This window comes from Budorcas taxicolor, chromosome 1 (assembly GCF_023091745.1).
Source record: "Budorcas taxicolor isolate Tak-1 chromosome 1, Takin1.1, whole genome shotgun sequence".
NCBI classification, from domain to species: Eukaryota; Metazoa; Chordata; class Mammalia; order Artiodactyla; family Bovidae; genus Budorcas; species Budorcas taxicolor.
This window is the reverse complement of record NC_068910.1, coordinates 5,279,145-5,306,120: the sequence shown is the minus strand read 5'-3', so window position 1 is coordinate 5,306,120 and position 26,976 is coordinate 5,279,145. Positions and strand designations below refer to the sequence as shown.

The window sequence follows — 26,976 nt, the reverse complement described above, 5'->3', positions numbered from 1 at the left end:
GGCCAAAGTATTGGAGCTTCAGCTTCAGCATCAGTCCTTCCAATGAATACTCAGGACTGATCTTTAGAATGGACTGATTGGATCTCCTTGCAATCCAGGGAACTTTCAAGAATCTTCTCCAGCATCACAATTCAAAAGCATCAGTTCTTCAGCGCTCAGCTTTCTTTATAGTCCAACTCTCACATCCATACATGACTACTGGAAAAACCATAGCTTTGACTAGACAGACCTTTGTTGGCAAAGTAATGTCTCTGCTCTTTGATATTCTGTCTAGGTTGGTCATAACTTTTCTTCCAAGGGGCAAGCGTCTTTTAATTTCGTGGCTGTAGTCACCATCTGCAGTGATATTGGAGCCCAGAAAACCAACCCGGCCTCACTTTTCCTTTCCTCCCTGTACAGTGACAGTGGAGGGGAGCCGCAGCTCCTGCCTGTTTGTCACTGGGGGTGTGTCCCTGGAACGAAGGGCGGAGATTCTCACCAGGGAATTCCCTCACGGCGTTTTTTTCAGCCTTGAGGATTTTTTTTTCCTTAATTTTTTGGTTTTGGTTAACAAAAGAATCTTTATTCCTTGCCCTTCTTACAGGAAGAATGAAGTATTAATGCACCTACGTTTTTATTTGTTACAAAATATTGTGTGTGATCTTATTCTCCATAAACTAGTCAGCAAAAGTGCCATCTCTCCTTCTACGTATAACGTTTTTCATCTTTTCCCCACCTCATAAGTTAGGAAATGCAGACTCACAGATATGTTTTATATATATATATATATATATATGTGTGTGTGTGTGTGTGTGTATATATATATATAGAGAGAGAGAGAGATGTGTGTTTATGTATAGATGGTCTTGCATTTATGTCTGTGTCTGTCTTGAGGTACACATCACAAAGACAGAATAACATACTCAGATTTGAGTAGAAGTAAAGGAGGTGATAGCCATCTCGTGGAGCACCCCTTATGAGGAATCTGACTGCTGTGTAAAGTCGGACGCTGTGAGGGCATACTGTAGTTGCTTCATGAATGCTAATTTATGGTAATTTCCCATCTTACCCAAAGTCTGGAACTCCTTCCAAGATGACCCCTTCAGCTTTCTTTGTGCGGCAAGCTCTGCAGAGTACTTTTATATACTTACATGGTTTAATTTGCTCCTGTATTGCAGCATCTGCACTGTCCAAAGGCACCTTGCTTTCTTCAATCCATGAGTCATGTGCCTTACTGTGAGTGTGTGTTTTGGAGATGAGGAATGTTAAACTCTCTACTTGGTCAGGCAAAAGAGGAAGCTGTTTGCTTGTGAGTTTGGAGTTAAGGTATCTTTTGTTTCTCCGCTGTCTTTTCCTGTTGCTGTTTAGCCGCTCAGTCATGCCTGACTCTCTGCGACCCCATGGACTGAAGCACGCCAGGCTTCCCTGTCCTTCACCAACACCCAGAGCTTGCTCAGACTGATGTCTGTCTAGTCGGGGTTGCCTTGCAGCCATCTCATCCTCTGTTGCCCCTTCTCCTCCCGCCCTCAGTGCTTCCCAGCATCAGGGGCATTTCTAGTGTGTGTCCTTCACCAACACCCAGAGCTTGCTCAAACTGATGTCTGTCTAGTCGGGGTTGCTGTCCAGCCATCTCATCCTTTGATGCCCCTTCTCCCGCCCTCAGTCCCTCCCAGCGTCAGGGGCGTTTCTCGTCTATCGTCTTTGGATGTTTGCGTTTGATGTAGCATCCTCTCCAGCCTACCACCTTTGGGGAGAGGCACTTTTCTTTCAGTTTTTAAGATAAAGTCACTGAATTACTCTCTGATCCCTGCGATATCACAGATGCTTGGTGAAGCTGGCAAACCCAGGATACGCCACGCACTTCTACTTGAGAAAGCGGTTTTCTATAGCACAATACTTGATACTTGATGTCAAGTGTAGATGATTTACTTTAAGAAAGGCAAATGTTTCTGATGCAGATTGATGTTTTCTGTTTTAGGTGTGAATAAAACTTCATAATAAATAAAACTCTGTATTGTAATGTGAACTGAAGCTATTAGTATGGTAGTATCTTTTAACATTTCTGAGACATCCCATAGTTGCAGTGACAGTGTCGTAAGAAATAGTTTTGAACATCCTGTGGCTGCTGCTGCTCTCCCGGTGCAGCCAGGCTCCCTCTCCTTTGCTGACCCAGAGTATTCCTGCAGCTGGCTGAGGGAGGGGCAGCCAGCTGCAAGGGAGGCCCATCCTTTCCGTTCCTGTCCATGATGTGCAACTCTATCCAACTCTCCTCTTTGTCCAACTAGGGGAGAACAGAGCCTTATTTTCCCCTAAAATTATTGTTTTCTCATTAGCTTGGAGTATGTCTTATGGATGCAGGTTAGATGGGAGCAGGGGCCTTCCGTGGTGGCTCCTGCAATGCAGGAGACCTGGGTTTGATCCCTGGGTGGGGAAGATTCCCTGGAGGAGGGCATGGCAACCCACTCCAGTATTCTTGCCTCAAGAATCCTATGGACAGAGGAGCCTGGCGGCCTATAGTCCATGGGATTGCAAAGAGTCAGACTCGACTGAGCATAGCACATAGTCTTTTTAAAAAATCATCAATAAGTTTAAAGTATGTCTGATTTCATTAAAATGGCTGTAACATCTTGAGTACAGAGAAGTTTTAATTTGCAATGACGTTTTCTTTTTGTTTTATGCTTTCTTATCTGTAATAGGAACAAACTTAGATTGGAGTTATTAATCATAGTACTAGACTGTGTTTCTAAAGTTCCTGTCAAATTTCTGTGCCATGTATTAAAGAAGCATTTTTAAATTTACTGTAAGAACAATAAGGAAATCAAACAAAATGTGAATCAATAACAGGGTTGAACTTTTTTTTTCCCCCAGAAAAATAATTCTGGAGTTCTTCTTCTCTTTAAGATCTCAAATCTATTATTTCAGCTTTAATTTTTTTGAGATGTTAAAAAGGAGCAGCCCATAGCACCTGAACCAGAATAGGAAGGGGCATTTGTCTTCTGGCTCCCTGCTGTGAAAGATGCCTGCAGCCAAGTAGCTTTTGAAGCTACTTGGTTTCCCACTGGTCATCCTAGCCCAGAAATAAAAAATTGTGTAAAGGAAATCAATACCCCTTGGCCCCATAATTATATTGAGCAGTATTATTTTAGGAAACAAAGGTTAAAAGCTAATAGGTCCAAGGAAAGGAAAATAGGGTGTTGATAGAAATATAAAAATAGGAAAATTTCCAAAGAAAGCCAGTATACAATTAGTGACAAATTCCTGCCAATTGTCCTAAAATTCCTCTGAACCTTAAATCAAGGAGCTCCTGTTTCTTTAGACACTGTCAGTTAAAGCAGATACTGGAGGTGGTACTGGAATGGTAGGTGGCTGAGTGAATTCCCTGTGAAGGAGCTGAGACTGTCTTCTGAATTTGGGGAATTCAGTGCGGAAGGGAAAGTGACTGAGGTCCCCAGGTGTGGGGCATATAAGCGTCGGTGGCCCCCTGGTACAGGAGTTACAAGACCAGGTTTCCACCAAGGAAACCAGGATTCCATTGAGGTATTCCGGAGAGCACTCGAGATTTTTTTTTTTTTTTTTTGAGAGGATTTTGCAGTAGTGGAATAGAGCAGCAGTTCCCTGAATGTGTCCCGTGGGGTTTTAGTCGGTGTTATGGGGTGAGGGAGTTACGGAGAGCCAGCTAAGACTGGGCAGCTCAAAGCCAAATCAGATGGAGTGGCTGCTTCACTGCAGGTCTCTCCGAGCTTTATCTCCACTACGTGGGAGGGACTCTCCAGGCGGGGGCGGGGGCAGATGGAGACACAGGTAGGGTACGAAGCACTTCCCAGGCCCGCTGGCCATAGGATCGTCATCCTCCAGAGCTTTGCATGGGGGAGGCATTTTGACAATGGCTGGAATTGGAGTTGCAGAGGCCCCCATAGCAGAGGTTAAAAGAGCTGAGCAGAGAAGTGAGAAGTCAGGGAAGAGGAGTCTTAATGGAGAGGACAGCTTAGCAGAGGAGCAGTCCCTGGGCCGAGCTCTGTGGACAGGTAGGTGCGCTGTGGTGGGCAGGGAGGCAGGGCGAGAGGGCGACGTAAGGATGAGGAGCGCAAGGGGCATGCTGACCTGGGTGGGAAGGTGGGCTGCAGGCACGCTGGTGGGGCTTCCTCAGATGGAGACCCCTCCACAGGCCTAGACCCGCTCCAGGTATAGTCTTCTTTTTCTTTTGTTTTTCTGAGCAGCCTCCAGTAGCAGCAGAAGTGGAGGGAACTCAGGGCAGAGTTGCCAGGGCTCTTTCAGAAGCCCCTGTGCAGGAAGACTCTGCTTGGGTCTCTAAACAAGACTCCTCGTGGCCCAGGACACGAGGAGGCAGCCAAGGCAGGTGGATGCAAATTCAGGCCTGCACACCTCCTTGAAAAAGACGTCGACTGAAAGCTCCTCGAGGTGTGTGCCATCTTGCTCCTTGGACTCATTCTTTATCCTTCTCTCCTTCACTGAAATTGCTGTTTTATTTGTCTCCAGATTGTCCCAAGGCGGTTGGATGGGAAAAGAACCAGAAGGGAGGCATGGGACCGAGGATGGTGAACCTCAGCGAGTGTATGGACCCTAAAAGGTACAGCTTGCAAGCCGTTCCCGCCGGGGTGCACGCCCGGTTCTGTCAGGCCAAGCACGTTGCCCAGCCCAGGCGGGGCTGGGGGAAGGCAGATGTCAGTGTGTTCATTCGCTCTTGGCCACCTCCTGATTTAAGTTTGGCTGTGAGAATGAATATCAGTGATGGGTATCTGAAGGGCACACAGCGTCTGTTTTTCTGGACATCCTAAATGTCGCTCTCGCTTCAAGCCCGCCCTCTCAGACCTGTGCACCTCCTCCACCTTCTTGTCCTTTGTTCGTCTTCCTTACTGGTGTCCCATTAGCCTACAGGGAAGGCCATGGAAAGAGAGATTTCACAGAAACCAGCTTTGTACTGAGGGGATGATGTAAGTGCTCCCTCTACTGAGGGGACAGAAATTTCTCTGTATCCAGTGTTAGGAAAAGCTTTCCTCTTAAGCGGCTGGTGTGGTTTTAGTCCTGGACATAATACCCCCTGTAACCAGTCAGGCTTCCCATTTCACCTGGGCTCCTGGGAGCTCAGGATCAAATGGGGGCCCGTCACGGTGCAGTTGCCGAGGATTATGGCGGCACACACCACTCTGTGATAACCGCTGTCCTCGCTTACCCTCCAGCCTTGTGTTGCTTTTCCTTTGATCCTGATTCCCTCCGTTACTTGTTTCTTATCTTCTCATACAAGCTACTTTCTTCCTGGAAAAGGACAGGACTGGGGGCATAAGCGGGTGACTGACTACATAAATAAACGATTCTCTCCTTTCCTAGGTTAGCTGAGTCATCGGTCGATCTCAACCTCAAGCTGATGTGTTGGAGATTGGTCCCTACTCTGGACTTAGACAAGGTTGTGTCTGCCAAGTGTCTGCTGCTCGGAGCTGGCACCTTGGGTTGTAACGTAGCCCGGACGTTGATGGTGAGTTTGCAGTGGTCGAATGGCGCCTCTCAAGCTGTGGCTTCTCTTCTTTCACTACAGTCTACCCTCCAGACTTGTGGGTTTCGCATCCAAGAGTAGGAGGCATTTTTGTTTTTTAAGAAAAAAAAAGCACCCAAACCAAAAATTAACCAACTAAACAACCCCAACAGCCAAGCATACATCTCTATTTTTTTTTTTTTTTTTTGGTCTTTTTGTTGGATTCCTCCTTCCTTTTTTCTTTTTTCCTCTCAGGTTATCGTTCAGTTTTGACTGAAGTTTACATTTTAAAAATATTTGTTTTCCAGCCTGCCTTGATCTTCAAGCAGGAGTTCATTGACTCAAAAAAAAAAAAAAATAAAAAAGAATCTCTGGCTGGTTCCAGGAGCTCCTGGAACCCACCCCCTGTGAATACCAGGGGATGACCAACTGCACTTGAGTGCCTTCTTTCTCCTTCTTGTCTCCCTCCCTCCCTCCTTTCTTTTCTCAGTATCTCTTTCAGTATAAAAGGAACACATGCTTTTGTTTTACGGTGGAAGCAAGAAATCTGCCTCCACTCTCATCCCAAGTCACTTCCCAGAATTAAGCAGACTTTGTCAAGTGCTATGGAGCATCTTTCCCTGTAATTTTCATAGGCGTGTGCAGATACAGAGATGCACTGGTCATCTTTGCTCTTATTTAGTTACTTATATTTGCAAAGCTTGGATCATTGCAACCTGTTTATAGCAAGTTTCTATTTTTGACTCAGTGGAGCAATAACTGTGGTTCTCTATTGATTCCATTTTATGTACATGTAGAATTTTGTTACATGCTGTGCTATGCTTAGTCGCCTAGTCATGCCTGACTCTTCGCGACCCCATGGGCTGTAGCCCACCAGGCTCCTCTGTCCATGGGAATTCTCCAGGCAAGAATCCTGGAGTGGGTTGCCATGCCCTCCTCCAGGGGATCTTCCCAACCCAGGGATTAAACCCAGGTCTCCCACATTGTAGGTGGATTCTTCACTGTCTAAGCCAACAGGGAAGCCCATTGTTATATGACTTGCTTCAGTTCATTTAAACAATTTCAGCATATTTTTCTTTTAGAGATGCTGTTGAAATGAACATTCTTATACCTTCACATGTCCATGGGATTATTTCTTTAGGAAAAAAACTCTAGAAGCAGAACTACTATGTTAGAGAGAATGTAAAATAGCTTTTTTGTTTGCGTTTCTTTAATTAGTAAGGGTTAGTCTTTAACTTGATTTCATTTGTGAATTTTGTTTGTTCTGTTTGTGTCCTTTAGGCTGTTTCTTGTATCTTGACTTGGTGTACCTCTTTTTATGGATTGTTCAGTTGCTGAGTCCTGTTCGACTTCTTGCGACCCCGTGGGCTACAGCATGCCAGGCTCCTCTTGTCCCCCACTGTCTCCTGGAGTTCGCTCATATTCTTGTCCATTGAGTCAGTGATGCTATCTAACCATCTCATCTTCTGCCAAACCCTTTTCCTTTTTTATGGATATTAACCGTTTTTCTGTAATGTCATGCAAATATTTTTCTCCATGTATTTATCTTTAACCATGTAAAGGTTTTTAAAAATTTATTAACTTTTAATTAATAAATGTTATTGAATATGTTAATCTTCTCCTTTATGGTATACAGAACTCCTGTTTTTATCTTTAGATCTTTATTAATGTGGAATTTATTTTTTGTTTTATGGAATTTAACAATGTAACATTTGAAAATAGTCATTTATTTTAATGTCATTCATTCACTAATGCAAAACTCATTTTTCCACCTTTATTAAATTCTAAATTCCTTTATACCTGAGTCTCTTTTTGGAGTCTGTTTTTATTCCATCATTCTATTTGTTCATTCCTTCATTAGTACTCATAGCTTTCACTCAAATTACAATGAATTTATAAATAAATTGGGAGAGATTAACATCTTTACAATATTGATCCTTAGTTCCAGAAACATTGTATATCTCTTAAATTATTTAGATCATCTTTGTAGCATTTTATTTATTTAGGTTTCCCACATGCCTCCTTTAATTAGTTTTCACATATTTAACTTCTTTTTCTTTTGAAGATATGTTCCTCCCACTAAATTTTCCAATTGACTCTTACTGGGATGAATATATAAGAAAGATAGTGAGTTTTGAATGTTTATCTTCTATCTGGTCATCTTTCTACATTTTCCTGGCTATGATAGTTTTATGTTTGATTCTTGTAAATTTTCTAGGTTGGTAAGTGTTCCTCACCAACATCTGTATCGGTTTCTTTTCCTTGTCTTATGGGATTGACTAGGACTCCATAGCAATGGTGAGGAACAGTGGCGAGAGTTAGCACCCTCGTTTGGTTGCTGATTTCAATGAGAAGCTTCTTGTTTTTTCCTTTAGTTTTGATATGTGATGTTGGTTTCTGCTCATCTTCTTCCATAAGTTAAGGAGGCAGATTTTTCTTTGTAGTTTGCTGCGAGTTTATATCAGAAATGATTGTTGAGCTTTATCATCAAATACATCTATCAAGATGCTGAGCATTCGGGGGAAACTCTGACTTGTTCATAGTTTGTTATTCTTCTGATATACAGTGCAGTTCAACTGGTAATGTTTTACTGCTAAGTCTTCTGTATGTATTAATAAGTCAGACTGGTTTATGGTAATGTTTTTCTTTTCCTTTCTGGTGTCATTGCTTATCTTATAGCTGAATTACACTACTTTTATAAAATAAAACTTCCTGCCTTTTTCTATGTGGCAGGACAGGTCTAGTATATAAAGTATCAGTTCCTTGATGGTTTGGCAAAATTCATTTATAAATCCAGCTCGGCCTGGTGCCTTTGGAATTTTGTTAGCAATGAGAGCAGGGGATCTGTGGAAGCGTTTAGAAATGTTTCTGCAGTCATTGACCTTTTAGATTTTATACCTCTTTTGGGTCAGTTTAATCATGTTGTTTTCCTAGAAAATCATCCATTTCATCTAAATTTGAAAGTTAATTAATATAAAATACATATAGTATTCTCTTGCCATCTTTCCCATCTTTGTTTTATTTACTCTCTATTTATTTATCTTTGGCAGCACCGCAGGGCATGTGGGATATTAGTTCCCTGACCAGGGATTGAGTGGGATCCCTGTAGTGGGAGCTCAGAGTCTTAAGTCCTGGCCCCCAGGGAAGTCCCATCTTCTCTGTAGTAGTAGTCAGTGTCGGTCGCTCAGTTGTGTCTACCTCTTTGCGACCCCATGGACTATAGCCAGTCAGGCTCCTCTGTCCATGGGATTCTCAGGCAAGAATACTGGGGTGGGTTGCCATGCCCTGCTCTAGGGGATCTTCCCAACCAGGGACTGAGCCCAGGTCTCCTGTATTGCAGGCAGATTCTTTACCACCTGAACCATGTTCCTAATGTTGAATATTTCTGTTTTCTCTTTTTCTCCTCTTATTCAGACTTGCCAGATAGGCTTGTCTTTCCAGAAAACTAAATCCTTGCTCTCTTTTTTCTGTAATTTTTGTTTCGGTTTGTTTCCAGATTATTACTATCTACTTTTTATTCATTTCTTCATCTTTTTATGGGAATTTATTTCATTCTTTCCCTGACTTCCCAAATTAGGTACGTAGGTTTTCCCAGCACTTTTTAGATTATGAAGTCAGTATAGATCTAGATCCATTATAGAAAATTTCTACAGTGTAAGAGTTAATGAGGCAGAAAAAGAAGACCCATTTTTCTACTACTTTATCACCTGTTTCCTTTCAGTGTTTGTGTAACATATATTTAAATTGTTTATTTGATATGTAAAAATGTCCCTTGTTTTCATCAGTTAACACAAAACACTTTCTAATGTTGTTAAAAAGGATACCTAAAAAGCTTTTTTAATGGCTGTAGAGTCAGTTCAGTTCAGTTGCTCAGTCGTGTCCAACTCTTTGCGACCCCATGGACCACAGCACGCCAGGCCTCCCTGTCCATCACCAACTCCAAGAGCTTGTTCAAACTCATGTCCATCGAGTCAGTGATGCCACCCAAACATCTGATCCTCTGTCATCCCCTTCTCCTCCTGCCTTCAGTCTTTCCCAGCAAGGGTCTTTTCCAGTGAGTCAGCTCTTCATATCAGGTGGCCAGAATATTGGAGTTTCAGCTTCAGCATCAGTCTTTCCAATAATATTCAGGACTGATTTCCGTTAGGATATAGGCTGGTTGGATCTCTTTGCAGTCCAAGGGGCTCTCAAGAGTCTTCTCCAACACCACAGTTCAGAAGCATCAGTTCTTCAGTGTTCAGTTTTCTTTATGGTCCAACTCTCACATCCATACATGACTACTAGAAAAACCATAGCTATGATTATGGACCTTTGTCGGCAAAGTAATGTCTCTGCTTTTTAATATGCTGTCTAGGTTGGTCATAGCTTTCTTCCAAGGAGTAAGCATCTTTTAATTTCATGGCTGCAGTCACCATCTGCAGCGATTTTGGATCCCCCAAAAATAAAGTCTGTCACTGCTTCCATCGTTTCCCCATCTATTTGCCATGGAGTGATGGGACTGGATGCCATGATCTTTGTTTTTTGAATGTTGCGTTTTAAGCCAACTTTTCCACTGTCCTCTTTCACTTTCATCAAGGGGCTCTTCAGTTCCTCTTCGCTTTCTGCTATAAGGGTGGTGTCATCTGCATATCTGAGGTTATTGGTAATTCTCCTGGCAATCCTGATTCCAGCATGTGCTTCATTCAGCCTGGCATTTTGTATGATGTACTCTGCACATAAGTTAAATAAGCAGGATGACAATATACAGCCTTGACTTACTCCTTTCCCAATTTGGAACCTGTCCGTTGTTCCATGTCCAGTTCTAACTGTTGCTTCTTGACCTGCATACAGATTTCTCAGGAGGCAGGTCAGGTGGTCTGATATTCCCATCTCTTTAAGAATTTTCCATAGTTTGTTGTGATCTACACAGTGAAAGGCTTTGGTGTAGTCAATAAAGCAGAAATAGATGTTTTTCTGGAACTCTCTTGCTTTTTTGTGATCCATCGGATGTTGGCAACAAGAAGTTGGCTGTAAAAATGCCTTCTTATATGATGAAACATGATTTACTGAGACAGTCCCCTATTTTTAGACATTAACATTGCTTTGAATATTTTACAATTGTTAATTATTTTACAGAGAACATCTTGGTGATTACATTTTTGTCAGTATTTTGGATTATTTCCTAAGCTAGATTGCTGGAAGTTGATATGATTGATATGGGCATGTAAAAAATTCTAGAATCATATTGCCAGATTGCTTTCTGGAAGAGTGATACCAGTTTACATTCTCAATCAATGAAATGTCAATGAAATAAAATACCAGTATTACATTCTCAATCACTAAAACCCCATCCTCACTAGCATTGAGTGTTGTAATTTTCTTGAATGTTTGCCAATTAGCCATTACACTGTACATGCTTAGTCTGTTGGAGAAGGGATAGGCTACCCTCTCCAGTAGTCTTGAGCCTTGTGGCTCAGCTGGTAAAGAATCCACCTGCAGTGTGGGAGACCTGGGTTCAATCCCTGGGTTGGAAAATCCCCTGGAGAGGGGAAAGGCCACCCACTTCAATATTCTGGCCTGGTGAATTTCGTGGATGGTATAGTGCGTGGGGTCACAAAGAGTCAGACACAACTGAGTGACTTTCACTTCACTTCTTATTCTGTATGCGCTTAGTCTCTCAGTCCAACTCCTTGTGACCCCATGGGCTGTAGCCCGCCAGGCACCTCTGTCCATGGGGATTCTCCAGGCAAGAATACTGTAATGGGTTGCCATCCCTCCTGCAGGTGGTCTTCCCGACCCAGGAATTGAACCAGGGTCTCCTGCATTGCAGGCGGATTCTTTACTGTCTGAGCCACCAGGGAAGCCCAAGAATACTGGAGTGGGTAACCTGTCCATGCTCCAGGTGGTCTTCCTGACCCAGGAATTGAACCAGGGTCTCCTGCATTGCAGGCGGATTCTTTGCCAGCTGATCTACTAGGGAAGCCCCAGTGCTGTATAGCATTCCAAGAGACCGACAGTTAAGTGTGCAAGTGCACGTGCCTGCGACTCACCTGCAGCACGCTTATCACTTATGTAGCTTTCCTCTGCCGTCTAGCAGTTTCCAGACTGCCTTCCTTGCTCTCCACTCGGCATTGCTTTAAGGCGTGCAACATAAACATCCCCTAGCCAAGCACAAATGACTTTTGGATTTTCCATACCTTTGTTCCCCCTACATGGTGGTTTGCTCAGCTGATGAAAAATCACTTATGAAACAGGGTGAGTAGACCGGAGTTACCCATGGGCTTCAAAACACACAGCCAGATTCTGGCCCGTCACCCTCAGCCCCGAATCGTGGGTTGTGTTGACTTTGCCTCTGCACTTGTCAGACTGACTGAACTTCAGCGTCCCTGATGGAGGGAACAGCAGATTGGTTCCAGATTGGGAAAGGAGTGCACCAAGGCTCTATATTGTCACCCTGCTTATTTAACTTATAAATAAGTGGCAGAGTACATCATGCGAAATGCCAGGCTAGATGAAGCACAAGCTGGAATCAAGATTGCCGGGAGAAATGTCAAGAGCTTCATGTATGCAGATGACACCACCCTTATGGCAGAAACAGAAGAAGAACCAAAGAACCTCTTGATAAAAGTGAAAGAGGAGAGTGAAAAAGTTGGCTTAAAACTCAACATTCAGAAAATGAAGATCATGGCATCCAATCCCATCACTTCATGGCAAATAGATGGGGAAACAATGGAATTAGCGACAGACTTTATTTTTTTTGGGCTCCAGAATCCTTGCAGATGGTGACTTTAGTCATGAAATTAGAAGGCACTTTCTCCTTGGAAGAAAAGTTATGACCAACCTAGACAGCATATTAAAAGGCAGAGACATTACTTTGCCAACAAAGGTCCATCTAGTCAAAGCTGTGGTTTTTCCAATAGTAATGTATTGGATGTGAGAGCTGAACACCAAAGAATTGATGCTTTTGAACTGTGGTGTTGGAGAAGACTCTTAAGAGTCTCTTGGACAGCAAGGAGATCAAACGAGTCAATCCTAAAGGAAATCAGTCCTGAATATTCATTGGAAGGACTAATGCTGAAACTGAAACTCCAGTATTTTGGCCACCTGATGTGAAGAGCTGACTCACTGAAAAAGACCCTGATGCTGGGAAAGACTGAGGCAGGAGGAGAAGGGGACAACAGAGGATGAGATGGTTGGATGGCATCACCGACTCTATGAAAATAAGTTTGAGTAAGCTTCGAGAATTGATGAGGGACAGGGAAGCCTGGCATGCTGCAGTCCATGGGGTCGCAGAGTCAGACACGACTGAGCAACTGAACTAACTGAACTGATGGAAGGATATTGAAATAAGACAAGAGATCAGACTCTTAGTCAGACTCTGCAGTCAGTCCTAGCAGGGCTTCTCTTAGGCCATTCTTTGTGATTTGCTGAAATACACACATCCCACCTCACCCCCAGAAAGGAGGCATCTTCTTTTCCTCCACCCTGGGCATCTCATTTCCTCCTCACCATTACCCAGATTTATGACCCATGGTGAGTCACGTATCTTTTCTGGGCTTCGGTTTCTGAATCTGTAAAATAAAGTAATGGAGCTAAAGATTTTAGGGAGCCTATCTAACTTTAAAATTGTTCAGTTCTGAGATGTAATTGAAATGGATGAAGTCATGAAAGCTATTTCTGAGAACGTAGAGCTGTCCCCTACATTCCAGAATATTCATAAGGGCTTTGCCTCATTGAGAAATAGTACAGAATCTTCTATGGTATTATACAATTGGAAATAACTTATAAGTCACTTTTATTAATGCATGGAGCTATTTCAGGCTTTGAGTGAATTTTGGGATGCGCTGTTACGTATGCCCACTGACTCATTCAGAGAAAGCGAGGTCACTGGGTGGCCCTTCCCAGTCCTCTGAAGACAGCAGCAGGGACTCACCTTCCTAAGCTTCCTCTGGTGCCATTGTCAAAAATAGTGAAGTATTAGTCAGACCAGCAGTGACATATGTCTTAGTCTCATTGCTGTAGGAAGCAAGGCACCAGGTGTATAATTATTTCGTCTTTTAAAGGAAGTTGACATTCTATCTGTCAAACATGGACTCTGCACAATTCAATTTCCCGCGTTTCCTGTGTTTTCAGGTTCCCAAGCTGCCCCAAAGCCAAACCCCTTTTAGAGATTTCCAGAGAGACAGCCTGTGAAATGTTCATCAGAAACCCACCATAATCTCCTGTTTTTCCATGCAGGGTTGGGGCGTCAGACACATCACATTCGTGGACAATGCCAAGATCTCCTACTCCAACCCTGTGAGGCAGCCTCTGTATGAATTTGAAGATTGCCTGGCGGGTGGGAAGCCCAAGGCCCTGGCGGCAGCGGACCGGCTGCAGAAGATATTCCCTGGAGTGGTACGTTGGTGCTGGGTGCTGAGAAGGTCAGGGTTTTTTGCCTGGCCTGTCAGTGTTTAAGTGTTAATCATGTGGGAAGGAGGCCCCACGGGATGGGGGGAACAGACTCAGCCATCGGTCACTTACTGCCAGGGCCCCATCGTGTGTTTCTTCATGAACCTCTTTGCTCACCTCAGAAATGGGGATTTTAAGAACAAATAAACCCCTCATATATTACTGTGAAACCACCATGGAGACTATATGACAAAAATGTTTCATAAGATACAAAGCCCTGAGTTGAGGGATTTGGGGGTCTGCATAGCTTTAGATACTGCCTTGTTCCAAAGGGTTTATCCACTTTGGATATTGGATCCACTGTAGGATATTACCTCCCTCATGGCCAGGATGCCTGATGGTTAATACAGGTTTATGAAATGAAATAGTCTGCACAAGGAAGATCTGGCGAAACATTGAGCCTTTCACTCTGGCTGCTGCTTGTTCTTGACATCCATCATTTACTTTGAAAACAGTGAGAGGCAAGTCGTTCAGCTCATCTGATCTAACATCTGGCCATGTTCTTGAGGTTATCCAGCAGAAGACATTCTGCGTCTTGCATGCCTCGTCGATTTGTGTGACAGAGGTTAGCTCAGGTGCCCCCAAAGCATCTGCTTCTACTGAAAGTACCACAAGAGGCTCTCAGCCCTGGCTTAAAAATAGAAAAAAAAGAAAAAAGAAGCCTGCTTTCTTAGGGTTTCTCTCTTTAGTTACTGAGCATTAGATTCACTCATTCTCAGCCTTTGCTTTAAAAGTGATTTTGACCGTTTAGTCCGTTTCACCAGAAGAATGTCATCTCTTAGGTTTAATTCAGTGGGACTAACTGAGCCCTCTGTACCCAGCTGGGTGCTGGATGACAAGAGAGAGAAGAACAAGTCACACCCCGTCGCTGAGGAGACCTCTTAGTTACGTTTCTGCGGTGACAACATTCCACATCACACACTCCCAGCGTCCAAGTGGCTTACGATCACGAACACTGATTTCACGTTCACAGGTCTGCGGGCTTGCCGGGACTTAGTGGCTGGGCTGGACCAGACTCTGGCTTTGAGTCCTGTTCGTCTGCTCTGTGTGTCATGCTGTCCAAGTCTAGGCTCCAGGAGCAATGGTGAGCTGGTCCTGCTCTCCTTATGATGGAAGGTGGAAGTGTAAAGGAGTGGGTCAGGCTACCAGTACTTCCTGTGTCTCTTAAAGTCTCAGCAGTGTCCTCTATTGGACCAGAGCAGGTCACAGGGCCATGCCCCAAGTCAGTGGGGTTGGTCTGGATGCCCTGCCTACCTGGTGGGAGATCCTGCAAAGCCACGTGGCTAAGGGCATGGACACATAATTCTCTTAGAGGTGGGCAGTGCATAGTCAGGAAGAATAATCCATTCTATCACCGGAGACAGACCTGGCTTAGAATCTGAGCTCTGCCTGAGATTTTTGCTCACTCACATCCTATCCGTGGTCTGTGACCCAGTGCAGTTCCCCCCGTTTTATTTGTTCGGTTATCCTATGGCTTACTCATTCATCGTGCGTTTATTTAAGGCCTGCTATGTGGTAGGGGCTGGGGACCAAGGCAGATGAACTTCCCCCTTCCTCACCTGGAGCTGAGTCTAGTGGGGGATGTGGCCAATAAACTAACTTCATGAATGGCTGCACTTGCAGTAGGTGCACAAAGCAGGAGCTCAGGGGCTGTGGGAATGTTTAGCAGGTACACCTGACCTAGAACGGACTTCCTTGAGGAAGCTAAGCCCTGAAACGCGGGAGAGAGTTAGCTAGACCAGGGTGGACAGAGCGGCCTGTGCAGACCCTGAGGTAGGATGCAGCCTCTACCCCTGTGGACAGAAAGGAAGTCGGGCTGGCTGCAGCGCGGGGTCAAGAAAGACAGACTCGGAGCTAGGGCATCAGCAAGGGCCAGGTCATGCTGGGCCTCAGAGTTCAGGTTCCCCTTTTTTTGAAAGCATCAGCCCACCAGGATCAAGCCTGTTCCCCAGCACCTACGTCACGCTACTGCATTTTCCCTATTGGATTATGCAGTCCTTACTGTGGGGAGCCTGGTCTCGTATACTTTTACCCCTCATGCCTTATAAGGAATAATAGGTAACACAGGGGCTTTCCTGGTGGCTCAGTGGTGAAGAATCCGCCTGCCAAAGCAAGGGGCATGGGTTGGATCCCTGGTCTGGGAAGATCCCACATGCCATGAAGCAGCTAGGCCCCTGCACCGTGACTGCTGAGCCCATGTGCCCCAGCGCTGGTGACTTGTCCTAAGAGAAGCCCACACACCAAAACGGAGAGCAGCCCCTGCTCGCTGCAGCCAGAGAAGCACCCGTGCAGCAGCAAGACCCAGCACAACCTGAAATAATTTAATTAAGTTTAGAAAATAGTAGATAATGCTGAACCCACCTAAGTTCTAGGGCAATGCATCAAATTTGTGAAAAGAACTTGTGAAGCCGTTTCACTTATTGGCTAGCCAGGCTTACGTGATTCTCTTTGTATGTTCAATTTAGTGTAGTTTTTCATTCAACAGAGACTAGCTCATCACCCTCCTTATACCAGACCCTGGACAGGAGGCTAGTCTGAGTGAAGAAGACCTGAAAAGAACGGCTCAGCCACAAATAATATGCGTGATCCTGGGGTTGAATTCACTGAGTAGGAAAACAACTGACCTTGAATCAATCAAATAACCACCTGAGGTTTCCATTTCCCCCCCAAAGGTGAGGCAATAAAATGTAGGGTTATAGAGCCACACTGAGGGTTTTAAAGCCCGTCTCTGGACGTCTGTTTGCAACCCTGATGAGTGACTGATGGACTGGCTCTCCTGCCATGGTGCATCTACCGGTTTTGCACCCGGGTACGTTGTGTAAAGTGACTCAGCAGATGCTGGCCAGCAGGCAGTGAGAGACTGTGGGCTCAGAAAGTGTTTGTCCCAGTTTGTTGTACGGAGGCACGTTTTAGCTCGTGTCAGAGCCCACGGGGAGCCCAAGGAGGTATTGTTGGTCTCGATGAGCTGAGGAAACAGAGATGAGAATTCAGAGCAGCCAAGCAGCTGAAACTTGAGGACAGAGTATCAGGCCTGTGGGAGTCGTGCAGGGAAGGCATTCCAGAAGAGTGTCTGGGCAGCAGCACCTTGAGGCTTTGTACGTTCTCAGGGCAGCACTCCGTAATCTGGGCAGGAAGCACCGTGAGTCTGCTGTGGGCAGAATGAGGTTCCAGAGCCCCTGCAGGCTGCAAGGCACCGGAGTCCCAGCCATCCAGAAGGGAGAGACCTCATGGCCACTCTGAGCCCGTAGGTGACACCCCAGTGAGGCCACAGAGCTAAACATAAAAGCTGGAACTAGGCGCTTCTGGAAGAGAACGGCCTGGCGATCCTGTGGTGGCAGAGACTCCTAGAGCCACGGAAATACGGAGCATAAGTGAGAAAATGGGTGAACAGGACTTCCTCGAAATTCAAAATTTCTGCTTCTCGAAAGATGCCAATAAGAGAACACAAAGGCTGGCCCAAACTAGAACTACTCACAGGACATGTATTTGGCAAAAGCCTATATCCAGGATACGTGAACAATTTCTGCCAACCAGTAATAAGACAGGCTAACCTTTTTTTTTTTTAAGGGACTGAAGGGTTGGGCCAGCACGGCTTCCTAGGGAAGGTCCGTGCGTGGCCAGGGAACACGTGTCAGGCTCAGCACCGTCAGTCGTCATCATAGGGTGTGAATCAGGCCCATGCGGACGTATCCCTGCACACGCACCGAGATGACTAAAATTAGAAAACCGACAGTGCTGAAGGGTGGGAGGGGGAGGGGCAGCCACAGCTCTCACAGTCTTGGGGTAGAGGTCCTGGGGACTGCCTGCGAAAGGGTGTGAGAGCGTTGCCTCGGATAATAGTAGATGCCTGGAGGGGCGTGTGCAGGGGTTAATCTGCAGCTTGTCAGAACACATCAAACTGGACCCGCGAGGTCCGTCCGTGTACTTCACTTGCTGTAAATGATTGCTCGCCCTGGCTGCACGTTTTAGTCATCTGGAGAGTTTTGGAAAATATCCATCCCTGGGCCCGCTCTCGGAGACTCCAGTTGAAGTGGTCCAGGGAAGAAGCTGGGCGTAAGGAATCTAGACAGCTCTCTAGGTGGTTCTGATGTGCAGCCAGGCCTGAAAAGTACCGTGCTGCAGCTCGCTGAATTGTAGCCTCAGACTCGTGGCCTCCGTGGTGGGCCGGGAGCCAGTGCGCCTCTGCAGGCTCGATACCTGGAGCTGCAGCAAGCAGAGATTCATTCAGGTTAGCCACGGAGATGGGGGTGAGGGTCTGAGTTATTCAGAAGGTCAGAATTGGGGTTGAGTAATTACGCTTTAATCTTGGTGTCATTAAAATTCCCAGGCAATAATTTTGTGGATTGAGCAACCATCGTTTAAAACACATCGACTGCAAATACGACAGTAAGGTATTATTGTTGTTATTACGGTGGTTGTTGCTTTTCTTACTGTTCATTACAGTATTAGGTATGCAGCAGATACACGGTACTTAATGAATGAATGAGTGAGTGAATTATGAGGTCCTGAGAGATATCTTTGTGGTGTCCTCGTTAAAATGGACTTGTTTTGAACCTTCCTTCTTACTGAAGTCCTTTCTGCCTGGCATCTTTTCCTGCAACCGTTTTTTCCCCCCTGCCCAACTCTTTTTGAAATTTTCGCTGTTATTGCTACTGTGCCTTTCTTGAATTCCAGATATTAGGTTTAATGAAGAAAATAACATCCATTTACAGAATAGATTTTACTTTGTAAAGGGAGCTACTGCTGTGTCCCCTGAGCTGTTTTTGCGGTATGTGAGGGGTTTTGACAAATAAAAAAGCTGGTGTTTCACACGCTTCCCTGTGGCAGGTGCTATGCAGGGGATTGAGGGTGGAGTTTGTGATTCTAGAACTCTTTCTTTTCTGGGGAAAGTCATGTCCCTGGCTTCACTGGCATGCATATGTGACTCACAGTTCATCTGCCAACACATTGTGGAGCCAGCAGGGGACGAAAGGTAAGTTACAGAGCTCTTCCAAAGGCTCCATGAGAAGTCCTGAGTCCTGAGAACCCGGGTCACTGGGCAGCTCCTGCTTTTGGACAGGAAATGAAGCTTCACTTCAGCACAACACTCTGCTGTCACCCAGCACCCCCACCAGACTAATATCTATACATTCCTAAGTCTAGTTTTTTGGTTAGTCAGCAAGGAGAGTTCTTCAGTTTTGAGGGTTTTGTTTGTTTTTAATGCATATAGCCCCTGTGAAAATTAAGGCAAGACTCTGAGCCATCCTAATCTTAGGTGAATTTGTTAAATTATTTCTGTTGTGACATCCCGTTTAGAGGTGTTCCACACTAAAAAGCAAAGTGAAAGGCAATGTGGGGACAAGTGGAGAGACAGCCCGGCTGGACCGAGGGCCTTGGGGAAGCCGAGGGCATTGTGATGACATTCCTTGGCCCCAGGTTGTAGGAAAGAGCCGAAGGTACACAGTTCTGTCCAGTGTTCATTTCTGTCCACAGGGGAAGTACCTCCCTCCCACCCCCTGCCACTTTGGAGCTAGATCCGTGTGTCTCTGCTGCCCTGTCCAGCCTTAGGGACCCGAGATGCCAGGACAGGTGGTCTGGGTCGCAGAGGTGAAGAAGGAGGAGAGCTCAGCTGGCAGAAGGCTGAGGCAGCGTGGTCATGATGGGGAGATGTCAGGTTGTAAGTGACCCCACATGCTCAAGGTGATGGGGAGTTGCAGGCTCTGAGATCCCACCCATCCCTTTGCCTCAGAAGCCCCCCCTCTCTGGGTGTGTCCCCAGAACGCCAGAGGGTTCAACATGAGCATCCCCATGCCGGGGCACCCTGTGAACTTCTCCAGCGTCACCCTGGAGCAGGCCCGCAGGGACGTGGAACAGCTGGAGCAGCTCATCGACGGCCACGACGTCGTCTTCCTGTTGATGGACACCCGGGAGAGCCGGTGGCTGCCTGCCGTCATTGCCGCGAGCAAGAGAAAGGTAGAGCATGGGCCCCATCTCCCAGGGTGGAGTGCGCCCCCAGTCTACCCCCACCTCCGGAGCAGAGGGGTCTTTGTGTGGCCTGCTGACCCGAGGCCAAGGGCTTCCTCCGCAGACTGTCCGCCTCACGCACCATCATGCAACCCAGATGTTACCCTGTGAGCCCCGTGCACTGGCGGGGCCACTCTGCTCACAGTGGAATGTGAGCTCCCACAGGACGCAGACTCCGGCTCATTCACCACGGTCGGGCCAGTGACAGCTTAAAGGGCCGAAAGAATGAATGGTTCAGTAAGTCAGGGTGTGTACACAGGACAGAATAGTATGTAACCGCTCCCGGTTATGGTGTCAAAGAATTTTAATATGATGGAAAATACTACGTAGTTAAATAAGATATAGATATATATCTTACGTCAATGATGTTTATGTATATGAAGATATCCATGTCTGTTTATCAAAGAATGGGGGTGGCAAGAGAAAGGGAGAAAGAAAGGAGGGGGATGGGCAAGAGAGAAAATAATAAACACCTCGAACTATTATTATAATTGTTGGGGCTGTGAGATTCTGAGTGATTTTTTGTCTTCTTTTCCAGTGTAGTTTTCTTTGATTTTTTCAGTGTTCTATGTAAACAGACATTTGGGAGAATGAGTCAATTTATGACTAACAGAAGTTATTATAAATGAAAAGAAGCTTTCCTTGAAAACCTGTGTGAAGGGTGAATTATATAAAGTGAAAAATATGAGACTTATGAAAAAAATTCTCTGTAGAAACGACAAACAACAGCATAATGCTGCAAAGAAGGGCTTTGAGAACGCTGGAGACTTAGTTTTATATACCTTCCCTCTTACCAGCTAAGCAACCTTGGGCAAGTTGTAGAAATAACCTTCTGACTTTCAGCATCTTCTTCTATAAATAAGAAATGTTTGCTGGGAGTTTTAAATAAAACCGAGAGAGAGAATCTATGTTAACCTCTTGTCAAGTCTTCCGCACTTAGTAAGCCCTCAGTCCTGGGTAGCTGCTCGCAACGTTGTTGTTGAGTTCCTAAGCTGTGTCTAACTCTTCGTGACCACATGGACTGCATGATGCCAGGTTCCCCTGTCTATCACTGTCTCCCAGAGTTTGCTCAGATTCGTGTCCACTGAGTCAGCGGTGCTATCCAACCATCTCATCCTCTGTCACCCCCTTCAGCTCCTGCCCTCAATCTTTCCCAGGATCAGGGTCTTTTCTGATGAGTCAGCTCGTCACATCAGGTGGCCCAAGTATTGGAGCTTCAGCATCAGTCCTTCCAATGAATATTCGGGGTCGAGTACCAACATTAGCTTATAGACTCTAATTACAGTCGAACACAAACACATATTACGAAACAGATTTTTTAAGTTGACCCAATATGGAGTTAGCCATGGCCTAAAATGTAAGTGTCTCTTAACTCCGGTCTTTATTCCTTGGAACTCACAGCTGGTCATCAACGCTGCCTTGGGATTTGACACCTTCGTTGTCATGAGACACGGCCTGAAGAAGCCCAGGCATCAGGGGGCTGGGGACTTGTGTCCCAGCTACCCCATGGCGTCTGCCGACCTCCTGAGCTCATCGCTGTTTGCCAACATTCCTGGCTACAAACTTGGCTGCTACTTCTGCAACGACGTGGTGGCCCCAGGGGATGTAAGTAGATTTCTTTGTTGTTCCAAGTATCTCCTACAGCCATCTTGCCCAGTAGGGCAAAGAGACCCAGCTCTTTCCTTTAAGACTGTTTAAAATATTGTCTTTTAACAAAGAGAAAAATCGTCTCATTTGGGGCGGTGGCATTATCCCTCGTGAGCCTTGCTTGGCATCATCGACTGTAAACAGCTGTGCCCCACTCACCAGTGTCTACAGGGCGCTCGAGGGTTTTTAGAGCATTACCTCATTTCATTACTTAACAGGTATATTTTGTTTTTCTTGGTACTCACAAGACATGGTATTATGTGAGGCTGACTGATCTCTGCCGACAGTGAGCATCTGGCTGTGTGATGGAGCTTTATCGTGGAGAAGTCGCATGCTCCTGACAGCTCGCCTTGCGGGGAACAGAACTTTGCATTCACGTCCATGACTGTTTCTCCATAGTCAACCAGAGACCGGACCTTGGACCAGCAGTGCACTGTGAGTCGCCCGGGACTAGCCACGATCGCCGGAGCCCTGGCAGTGGAGCTGATGGTTTCCGTTCTGCAGCATCCAGAAGGGTGAGTTTCCCGTTTAGAGATGGCTGTTGAAACAAAGACAGCTTCTGTATCTCCCTTGGCCTTTTCTCAGTCTGACTTTTTTCTGAGAATTGTATTGTCCTTTCCACTCTCAAAAAACAAGATTAAAAAAAAAAACCTGGTTTGATCCTTTCGGTTGGTAAACTTGTCATGTGATCTTTGGAGCTGTGTCTCTGCGTCCTTGTAGAACTGAACTCTCCTAGGGTTGTTTGGTAATTGATGATAAGGAAGGATAAAAATTTTCACAGGGGCTTTAGGACCTTCTGCTTTCATTCTGTTAATATATTAATTTTGATCTTCTTAGCTCTAAGCATTTGAAAGGCAATACATGAATCACGTATGATAGAAGTTGGATTTGGCTGTATGTAACAGATCTGTCTTCAGTGACTTAGTCAGATGGAGGCGAGGCTTTATTTTTCTCATGCAGCAAGAAGCTCAGAAGCAAGCACCAAGACGGCTTCCCATGTACCGTCGGAGACTGTGTTTCTTTACCGCGCACTCGGCCCCTCTTGGCTTTCTTCCCTGTGCTTGTCCTGCCGTGGCCACAGGATGAGAGCTCTGCCCTCAGGGCTGCTTCTGTGTAACAGTTAAGAGGAAGGGAATGACCAAAGGATGCAAGCTGTGTTCAACCGAGGCTCCCCGCCGCCACCCCACCTTTTTTGGCCATGTTCTGCAGCATGTGGGATCTTAGTTCCTAACCAGGGATTGAACCTGTGCCTCCTGCAGTGGAAGCATGGAGTCTTAACCACTGGGCCTCCAGGGGAGTCCCCGAGGCTGACCCCCTTTAAATGGCTCTCCAGGAAGACTTAAGCATTGATTCTAAAACTCGTGTATAACTTGACCTTGCCCTTATAACTGCAAAGAAGACAGACAAATGTGGCTCTTCAGCTGGGCACATTGTCTCTGAATGAAACTGTGACAAGATAGGAAAGGAGAATGGACATTGGGCAGGCACCCAGCAGTGTCTACACACTCATTTAAAAATGAGTTTATATTCTGTATATATTTAAACACTAGAAGATACTGTTATTGTTACATAGTTGGATTCATTTAATTTTGCTATTATTTTCCATTTTTAAACTTTTCTTTCTATGTCCTTGAGCTTCCATCCTAGGTCATTTTCTTTCTGCTGAGAGAATACCCTTTAGAAATGCCAGTGACAAAGATGTTTTAATTTTTGTTTGTCTAAAAATGCCTTTGTTTTATCTTTATGCTGAAAAATATTTTTGCCATGTACAGAATTCTAGACTTGTTCAGTTCAGTTCAGTCACTCAGTCGTGTCCAACTCTTTGTGACCCCGTGGACTGCAGCACACCAGGCCTCCCTGTCCATCACCAACTCGTGGACTTTACTCAAACTCATGTCCATTGAGTTGGTGATGCCATCCATCATCCTCTGTCGTCCCCTTCTCCTCCTCCCCTCAATCTTTCCCAGCATCAGGGTTTTTTTTCAGTGAGTTAGTTCTTCGCGTCAGGTGACCAAAGTATTGGAGTTTCAGCTTCAACATTAGTCCATCCAATGAACGCTCAGGACTGATCTCTTAGGATGGACTGGTTGGATCTCCTTGCAGTCCAAGGGACTCTCAAGAGTCTTCTCCAACACCACAGTTCAAAAGTATCAATTCTTTGGTGCTCAGCTTTCTTCACAGTCCATACATAACCACTGGAAAAACCATAGCCTTGACTAGATGGACCTTTGTTGGCAAAATAATGTCTCTGCTTTTGAATATGCTGTGTAGGTTGGTCATAACTTGTCTTTTAGCATGTTGAGAACATAATCCTGTGTCTCTGGCTGCCGTTACCCTTGTTGAGCAGCAAGGTGTTGATTTCATTGCTTCTCCTTTGGTACAGTTGGATTTTCTCCCCCTTCCCCTGTCCTCAGTTGCTTCTATGATTTTCTCACTGGCTTTGGTTTTCAGGATTTGGAAATATTTACCTAATTCTGTATTTATTATTATATACCTATTTCTGTGTTTTTTCTGATTGTGCTTTCTAGTGCCTCTTAAATCCACAGCTTGATGTTTTTCACCCACGGTGGAAAATTTTCCGCCATTGTCTCCTAAAGCCTTGCTTCTGCCTCTGCTTTGATTCTTTCCTTTTGAGTCCCCAGCTGTATGTTAAAATCCGATAATGCTCTTTTCTGTGTTTTCCGTCATTATGTCTTTCCTTGCTTCAGTCTGGCTGTTTGCTTTTTGGCTTATCTTCCAGTTTACTGATTCTCTCTTCTATGTCTATTTGTTAAACTATCCACTGAGTTTTAAATTTCATGATTATATGTTTCAGTTCTAGAATTTCTAGAAATAATTTGATCTTATTTTACACATCTTCTGTTCTCTGCTGAAATTGTGATTTTTTTTTAATTCTTTGAAAACACTTAATCATGTTTTCCTTTTAATTTTTATCAGATATGCCCATTAATGTGAGATCTCTAATGAGTGTGCTCCTCTTGTCTATTGTTTTTATCTCCTCATATACCTGTTTTTTTTTTAAACAAAGCCTTTTTATTATGGAAAAATAAAACATATATAAAAAAGATATATGTTATGTGTATACATACACACAAGCCATTTGTGTATATATAAAAACTCCTTTGTATGCACCATCCATTTTCAGTAATTACCAACACATGACTGGTCATCATTTATCTATACTACTGTCCATGTTTTTTCTTCTTCCACTGACTTGCTTTAAAGCAAATCCAAGACATACTACTTCAGTCATAAAAATGTATCTATTTGGCATGTATCTCCACTGTTTTTACATTTAAAAACAAAGGCAGTTCCCTAATATTATCACATATCCAATCAGTATTGAAATTTCCTCAGTTCTTGCATCTGCTTGGCTATTTGACTGAGTACTGGCCGTTATGTGAAAAATTATACAGATGTTGTGACTTCCATTTCCTTCTTGCAAACTGCTGGGCCAGGTGGACTGCCGTCTTAGACCATCTTATCCAGTTAGCGCTTGTCTGTTTTCAGGCTCTCCCTTAGTCTGAGGATGTATCCCTGCCATGATCCCAACTCGAAGCCTGGGATGTTCTCCATGGTTCCTCCCTATGGGCAGACCTCAGCTCTAGACTGTACCATCAGCCCCATGAGTCAGTCAGGATCACTGTTCAGCTTCTGATCCAGTGGCCACTGCTTTTGGAGGTGGGCTTACCTCTGTGGGCTTCCCTCCTCCCACGTACCTTGGCTTTGTAATTCTCCCCTACCTTGGGAACTCTCCAATGCTTTCAAACACAGGTTTTCTTTATACTTAGTCTGGCTTTACCTTGTCTTCTCAATGGGAGGGCTGGTCCTAACCACCGAGTCTACCAAGGCCACACCAGTTATAAAAATGGTTTTCAGATTATTCAGCTTTTTGATGTATTAAGCACTTACCGCATTAGGCTTGCTTGTGAGAGGAAGGAAAGGAGTAGGCTGGTGTGTTTTGTTCCGACTTGGCCTTGGGCCTCGTGGTAGGCTCTGTTTGCAGCTCACTGCATCGTGGATGCAGAAACCAGCACAGCTGTGGTCCAGAGACCCTGCTTCTCCAAACAAGGAAGATCTTCCTTTATGACTTACAAACAACAGAAGTAATTCATCTTTCCTCTAGCAAATAAAAGTGAGACAAAAATTAATTTAAAAAGAGTGTCAGACTTTATTTTTTGGGGCTCCAAAATCACTGCAGATGGTGACTGCAGCTATGAAATTAAAAGACGCTTACTCCTTGGAAGAAAAGTTACGACCAACCTAGATAGTATATTCAAAAGCAGAGACATTACTTTGCCAACAAAGGTCTGTCTAGTCAAGGCTAGGGTTTTTCCTGTGGTCATGTATGAATGTGAGAGTTGGACTATGAGGAAACCTGAGTGCCGAAGAATTGATGCTTTTGAACTGTGGTGTTAGAGAAGACTCTTGAGAGTCCCTTGGACTGCAAGGAGATCCAACCAGTCCATTCTGAAGGAGATCAGCCCTGGGATTTCTTTGGAGGGAATGATGCTGAAGCTGAAACTCCAGTACTTTGGCCACTTCATGTGAAGAGTTGACTCATTGGAAAAGACTCTGATGCTGGGAGGGATTGGGGGCAGGAGGAGAAGGGGACGACAGAGGATAAGATGATTGGATGGCTCACCAACTCAATGGACATGGGTTTGGGTGAACTCCAGGAGTTGGTGATGGACAGGGAGGCCTGGCGTGCTGCGATTCATGGGGTCGCAAAGAGTCGGACACGACTGAGCAACTGAACTGAACTGAATGTAAAAAAAAAAAGGGGGGAAGGAGAAAAGGAAAGGAAAGACAACAAAGGAAAGAAAAAGAAAATCAACCATTTAAGAGTTTCTCAGTATCTGTTAGAGGCAGTGGTGTCAAGGTTGTATGGAAGTCAGACTGGAGCCAAACACATTTACATCTGTCTGTGTGACAGATACACTGTGATTTATCTGATATATTTTCAACACTGACATGGTATTTACATTGTGTTATGCTTTATTCTAAGCGTGTTACAAATAGTAGTTCATTTAATCCTCATAGCAAACATTAGGAAAGAACTGTTATCTGTCCCATTTTCTTTCTTCCTTTTTTTTTGTCCCATTTTTGATGGGGAAACAGAGGCATAGCCAAGATAACTATGTTGCTGAAATTCACATAGCTGGTGAGCAGTAACGCTGGGATTTAGCTCAGCCCAGTTTGGCTACAAACTCTGTCTTTATGCACTCTGTTAAGATATGCTGTTTGTAATACCGACATGGAAGAAGTGAATTTTTGAAAGGTTTGTTTTTCCAGTTGTTAGAAATCAACATGCGCATTCCACTTACTGTGTAAGTCAGAGTTCTTCTGTGTGCTTGGAAAGACGGCCTCTGTAGTGTCGGTAGCATACACAACTAGTATACCTGCTTCTGAGTTGAATGGAAACAAGC

General features: G+C 44.8%; 1 protein-coding gene across 2 annotated transcripts in view; it reads left to right on the top strand.

The window, feature by feature from the left end:
- Nucleotides 1-26,976, top strand: part of ATG7 (autophagy related 7) — a 266,203-nt gene that overhangs the window by 56,621 nt on the left and 182,606 nt on the right. For both annotated transcript variants that reach the window (XM_052635718.1, XM_052635647.1), the window contains 6 exons: nucleotides 4,477-4,567; nucleotides 5,326-5,470; nucleotides 13,685-13,843; nucleotides 19,655-19,849; nucleotides 21,302-21,505; nucleotides 21,947-22,062. In XM_052635718.1, coding sequence (XP_052491678.1) covers nucleotides 4,477-4,567; nucleotides 5,326-5,470; nucleotides 13,685-13,843; nucleotides 19,655-19,849; nucleotides 21,302-21,505; nucleotides 21,947-22,062 — 910 coding nt within the window. The remainder of the gene's footprint in view (nucleotides 1-4,476; nucleotides 4,568-5,325; nucleotides 5,471-13,684; nucleotides 13,844-19,654; nucleotides 19,850-21,301; nucleotides 21,506-21,946; nucleotides 22,063-26,976) is intronic.